At 53.4% G+C, this 6,000-nt stretch overlaps 1 protein-coding gene across 12 annotated transcripts in view; it reads right to left on the bottom strand.

Annotated features, from left to right (window-relative positions):
• Positions 1-205: 205 nt before the first annotated feature.
• The window catches only part of GPR156 (G protein-coupled receptor 156), an 87,064-nt gene continuing 81,269 nt past the window's right edge, over positions 206-6,000 (bottom strand). For all 12 annotated transcript variants that reach the window (XM_070582639.1, XM_008514627.2, XM_008514629.2 and 9 more), the window contains one exon: positions 206-3,338. In XM_070582639.1, coding sequence (XP_070438740.1) covers positions 1,992-3,338 — 1,347 coding nt within the window. In that variant the 3' untranslated portion in view covers positions 206-1,991. The remainder of the gene's footprint in view (positions 3,339-6,000) is intronic.

The raw sequence follows: 6,000 nt of genomic DNA, 5'->3' as shown, positions 1-6,000 counted from the left end.
GTTTCTTGCTAGGAAGCTGCACAAGGAGACCACAGAAGAATCTGTTGTAAATGGAGTTCTGTAGAAGACACACTTGGAAGCTAGGGTCAGCCAGTGGCAACTTTGATAGCTGCTGTGTGTCCACTCCTGTGGGTGGTTTAGTCTTCTCTGTGCTCCCCTCCCACCCCCCGCCACAACGAGACTACAATTGCTGCAGACACTTGCCTTGGGAGCCATTTCTCTTTTATTAAGGCATTACTTGGACCGCACACGAACAGCACATGCAGAAACTGAAAACCCACACACAGAATAAATTACGACATCTGCATTTAAAATTAAACAATAGAAGAAGCTATGCTACCGGGAGGGCCTCCCAGTCCAGTGTGAGATTCATGAGGTGTCGGCAGCCCCCGAGAGTCCATGATAAGTCTTCTGTGAGGCATTTGGAATCAAATGGCCCCTCCAAGCATATCTAATGAGGCCCAAACTCCTGCACACAAACCTGTACACACACAGACACACACACAGAGGAGGTGGCAGGGGATGGCCTGTAAACAACAACCAGCTCAGCAACAAGTGACGTGGACCCAGCTGTGCTTTCCCTGTGGCTCTGGCGGCAGATGAGGTCCTGTCACTCATCCTTCCCCACCTCCCTGGCTCCCCTGGGAGGTGCGGGCGGGCCCCTGAGGCTGTGAGGCAGTGGAGGGCTGCTTCCGGAGGCAAGGAACCCAGATTTGTTACCCTGGACTGCAGGCTGAGTGCCCCTCAGCTCTCTTACACTGCCCCTGCTCTACTGGCTGGTCTGCCAATCCTGCTTGCCCCTCCCAGAAGGAGTGAAATGTGTCCCCAGGGAAGTCTGCCAACTTGGGAGTCCCAGGAGCTGTGGGCAAGTCCTACACGGGCCACTAGCTAGCAGCGTGATGTTGGGAAAGTCACCTCAGTCCTCAAACCCTCACATTCCCCATATTCCTCATGCTCCCCATCTGTAAAAGTGGGAAAGAGAGTGTCCACTTCACAGGGTTGTCATAAGGAATTACTGAGATTGAACATTGCCAGGTACCATGCCAGATTCAAGTAAATGTTCAAAAACCTGTTTTCTTTCCTGCCTTCTTCTCCCCTATTTCTTCCTTTCTAGTTCCTTATTTTCTATTTCCCGGTTTTTGTAGCCGTCAGTGGTCATGTAACCCCAATGGCACCAAAAGCACCTCTTGACCAACAGGGCCTCCCTACCCCAACAGAGACTGTGTCCCCACAATACAAAATGGCACTGCTGGCAGAGTCAAAGGGATGGGCCACAGGACCAGGAGACAGTCTGGGCCCCAAGTGTCATCGAGCCCAGGAGAGAGATCTGGGTAGGCCGTGGGCACATGGAGATCCGACAGTCTCAGGGATGATGGCGAGGAGCCATAAAGGTGGAAAGACACGAACACCAAATGGTAGTGTTGAGGTGTCTCTGAGCTGAGTCTGGCCAGAAGCTGGAACCTAGGGGTGATGCTGTTTACAACCTTCAGCAGAAACAAAACCACCCCGTGCCAAGAGAGGGACCCTCAAGGATGTAGGAGACTCATCTTTCTAGCAGGTCAATCCACCAAAAGGCCAGTTTGATGGGGCACAGTGCGCAACTCTGGTTCTGCAGAAATTTTCCTTCCATCTCTCGATCTGTCTGTCCACCTAGCCATCCCTCTGGTATACATTAAGAGTTTCGTAAAATACAGGCTGACCTGGACAGAAAACCCTCTGTGCTCATTCAGTACCTTTTATCCAAAGGGTATCTTTTATGGTCATGCAACTGGAGTCTTTTACAGGAATGCTGTGAGGTAGTAACAAGACAGGCAAAACCCCTCTGTTGATAGGTCAAGAAGTGCTCAGGGCAACACAGTGCTCAAGCGAGCACAGCTGGAACACGGTAAGGGTTGGTCAAACGCAGGGCACCAGTCTGTTCCCTGAAGGCCACAGGCCTTGGTACGGCTTGTCCTGGACTGACCTCTATATCCAGCCTGCTCTGCTGCTTTTCACACCAGTGTGGGTTTCAAGTCATCTTTGAAGTTTACGATAGGCTTCGAGCGGGCCCACAGCTTTTCCCAGGAAGCCAGCCTGCCAGCAGGCTCAAGGTCGGTGTCTGACGAGCCACTGTCACTGGAATCAGAGGAGCTCTCGAAACAGATTTCACAGTAGGGCCGGTGGCAGCGGCAGAAGAACTCGTCTGAGCTGCTGGACTCGGTGTCAAGGTAGTTGCACGGAGAAGACAGGGAGGGACAGCCTGGGGACCCCGGGGGCTGCAGCTGCCACTGTTTAGGCAGGTCTGGTAACGCTCTGGATAGGTGTGGGGGAACGGGACATGGTGCCTGGCTGGAACCAGAAGCCTGGTGTGGAAAGGCTACACGGCTCCCTCCCACCCCTGGGCACTCTGGCTGGCTTAGTTTGTTGCCCTCCAGGGTGCCCGGCTTGCCTTGAGGATCTGGGAGGAGTAAAGGCTTCCTGGAAGAGGGTCTTGGTATCCTGGAATGAGCAGTCTGGGAGTGCAGGTAGGGGCTGGACTCCTTCTGCACATTTAGCCCACTGTGAGGCCCAGAAACAGTCCTATTTGCCAGATGCCCCGCAGAGGAGGGTGCAGAGCCCAGGAAGTATGAGCGAGCTCGCTGTACTGCCCGCCTTCTCCTCACCATGTATGGGCTGAAGCCCAGCTCCTTGGAGAGGGGCATCTTCTGGGGGCTGGGGGCAGCACTGCTCTGCCAGGGCTGCTGGGGGCAAGATGCGGAAGAGGGGAGGGGAGCCTCGGGGCCCAGGCCCAGGTCTTGTAAGACTTCCCGAAGCTTCTCCCTGATCACTGAATTGACTCTGGACAGCCGCTCTTGGGGCTCCTCTAAGTTCCCTAGCTGTCCCTGTCTCTGGGGAACAGGACCTTCCCTAGCTGGTGTGAGACTCCAGTGGGGGGCCATGGGCACCCCCTCTCTTCTTTCTGTACCCTGGCTTTGCTCAGCCTGCGGCTTCTGGCTGCAGCCCAAATTTAAATGATCAGAAAAGTCTTTCAAGTAAGAAATGTTCTCCTGCCCTGGGGCGGGGGTGGCTTCCTTCCCAGGCCCCCCCAGGCTTTGCACACTGGAGGAGGGGACTGAGGTACTCTGGGAGTCCTGAGCGGCCACACTGGCATCATTCTGAGAGTCAGAGAGGCATTCTGAAGGCCCTGGGGCTGCCTGGCTGTGGGCGGAGGCCGCAGCCAGGATGTCCTCGCTGTGGGAAGAGGCAGGCGGGCCAGCCCACTCTGGGAGGTCAGAGGTGCACTCAGCTGACATCAGCCTCATGAGCTTCTCTTTGGCGTTGTTGACTTGTTCCTGCAGACTTTCAATCATAGCATTTTTCTGTAAAATAAAAGCAAAACCATTAATAAAAGATGCTGCTGAGGGTTTTCACACTGTCTCCCGTGGTGGAGAAAGTGTGGCCTCAGAAGACTTTGGTTTAACTCCCCGTTCCTCCGCGTACTACTGGGGATCTTAGGCTCCAAGGAGGTGCCTCCATGATGTGAAATGAGTTGATGCAAGTAAAGCGTGTAGCACAATAACTGACACATGGCGCTCACTAGAGGATAACCATGATTTATTGTGGGATGATCTTAGTCCCTGCCACCTAGGTCCCCAGACTGTGTGGCACTGAGAAGGGAAGTCAGAGGAGGCTCGTACGGCTGCAGGCTGGCTGCCACAGCACCCTCTCACCTTCCCTCATAACTGCCAGAGCCAGGTCACTCCACAGGACCCCACGCTGAATAAAGTTTGGGATGGCCCAACTCTGGGTTTATCACACTTTTGCAAAATACAGATGAATCTGAGGCACATCTCAAGGGGATGAATGAATGGGGAAACAAGCATTTTGCCTCTTGCTAAACAAACTAGAAAATGGGGGACAAAAGAGAGAAGGATGGAGACTTCTGGGCTGAAGGGATAAGACTGGAGTGAGGGGGGCCAACGAGAATCTCAGGTTGGTGTTATCACCTCCCTCAGCTGGATCCGGGGGTGGGAGGCCGAAGCTACCATGCGGCACTATCAGCTGTCAATATCTCCTAAAGAAGCACAGGCACCAGAATTACTAGAGAAGTTTTGTGTTTTTTTTTCCAAAAAAATAGGGTCGTTGGCACTAAGTCCCTGATCGCTTGATTCAGGAGATCTGAACTGGAGCCCAGAAGATGAATGAGGCAGGGGCAGTTCTGCTACTGAGCTGCCTACCTGCTGCATGGCTGTTAGCTGATAAACAGGCTGTGCCCGGGAGGGCAGGCAGATGAGAGGTGCAGAGGTGTACCTGTTCTAACTGCAAGATCATGGGGCATGAAGGCGGAGGAGGATTGATTGGTGGTGGGTGTGCCCTGAGCATCCTCTGATACAGCTGATACAGTGATATAGCTGCTGATTCTCGAGCCCAGACCTTATGTCCACCTTCTGAAATTTCTGCTGCTCAAAGGCAGTGGGGCAGGGAGGGGAACCGATGGTCTCGGGGCAGACGGCACGGAGTCGATGGTTTGGGAAGGTACAATACAGCATCGTGTTCTAGGAAGCGCTTGTCCGAAAACCAGCATGCTGCCTCTTTGTTGCCATCCTCTTTAGAAGCTGAGGAGGAGCATGTGGATGTCCATTTACGATGCCCTAGAAATAAAAGGATGTCTCCCATCTTCAGGATACCTGATACAAGTCACCTATGGACTGACCCTGCGGTTTCTTTTCAAGGTAATATGGGAGCGTTGCCCAGAAGTGACCCTGTAAGTGAGCAGTAACTTGAGTAAACCAGTCCAGCACGAGTCTTCTGGCAGCAACTCCAAGGCACATCCACTGCTTCCGATTTATAAGCAGGAAGGTGATTTTTCTGATTATTGGTACTCCCAGTTTCATCCTGGTTTTGTCTAGTTCTTTTATCCTCAGGAGAGAGTCCAGGACCACTGAGTTACTAGTGAACCAGCAGAAGGGACTTGCCGCTGAGCACCGGCCCACCCATCCCCGCTCTTCCTCACCCGCAGAGTGTAAGGTCTGGGCGTTGCTGGGGCGCAGAGATGACTCAAGGACTCTCTGGGGCAGAGGACTGAGTAACATGGAGGCATGCATCCCAGCTCTTCACGATATCTGGGTGGTGCCCAGTATCTCTTTGGGGATCCCATAGGGGTGACTGTGCTGGCTGCACAGGAGGGACCCCAGCCCTTTTCCTCCTCTCCAGCCCCTCCTCCTGAAGCGTACCCTGCACACTCTCACACTGGCTTCAGGAGGCCTCTGCTGCCTCACAGAGTTAGGAGGAAGCCACCAGCAAATGACAACCACCCCAGCAAGTGAATACTGAGTGCTGCCTTTTTGTGCCTCATCCACAAATTCCTTTGAGTGTAGGAAAACAGGATAAACACTGAGTTGGGAAGAACACTCTTCTCCCAGCAAACCAAAGATCTGAAGCTGGCTGATGACAGATTTAGAAACGTCAGCCTAAACAGTAAATTTCCCTTCTTTCCGAAAAGGAAGTGAGACTGTTTTCGCCGTGACTACATGCTAATGACATGCCTGGCGTGAGGCACGGCCAGCGTGAAACCAAAATCTGACCTCCCATGACAGCTGCATTTAAATGACCTTGTTAATTATTACTTTTGGCACATTTGGGGAAACGAAACGTCCACAGGCGTGTTTTGTGAGGTGCAGGCCACAAGGAGAAATGGAATCGCCCTCTTGTTTGCACAGTTCAAGGAAGGAAAGTAACGCAGAGGGGAGTTTCCTCCGCTGTGGTGTGCAGAAGGAGGTTCTTCAAGCTCGGGGGAGGTTCGATCTGCCGGCCTTCACACAGCCTGGGAAGTCACTGATGGATGCTGCCCCCAAAAGCCTCTGGGGGATCCCCAGCCATAGCAGCAAGGGAGGCAAGAACGAGAAGATGGACTGCCCAGATCATGGGAAAGTAAGAAGAGGACACCAGGCAGCCGAGGGGGCCGCGCGGGAGGGAACTGCAACCGAGAAGCCGGAGTCCGGGTCCATGCAGCTATGAAGGTAGGGGAGATGCTGGTGTTTA

This window comes from Equus przewalskii, chromosome 18 (assembly GCF_037783145.1).
Source record: "Equus przewalskii isolate Varuska chromosome 18, EquPr2, whole genome shotgun sequence".
NCBI lineage: Eukaryota > Metazoa > Chordata > Mammalia > Perissodactyla > Equidae > Equus > Equus przewalskii.
The sequence above is the reverse complement of the archived record's forward strand: the minus strand, read 5'-3'. Positions and strand labels throughout refer to the sequence as shown.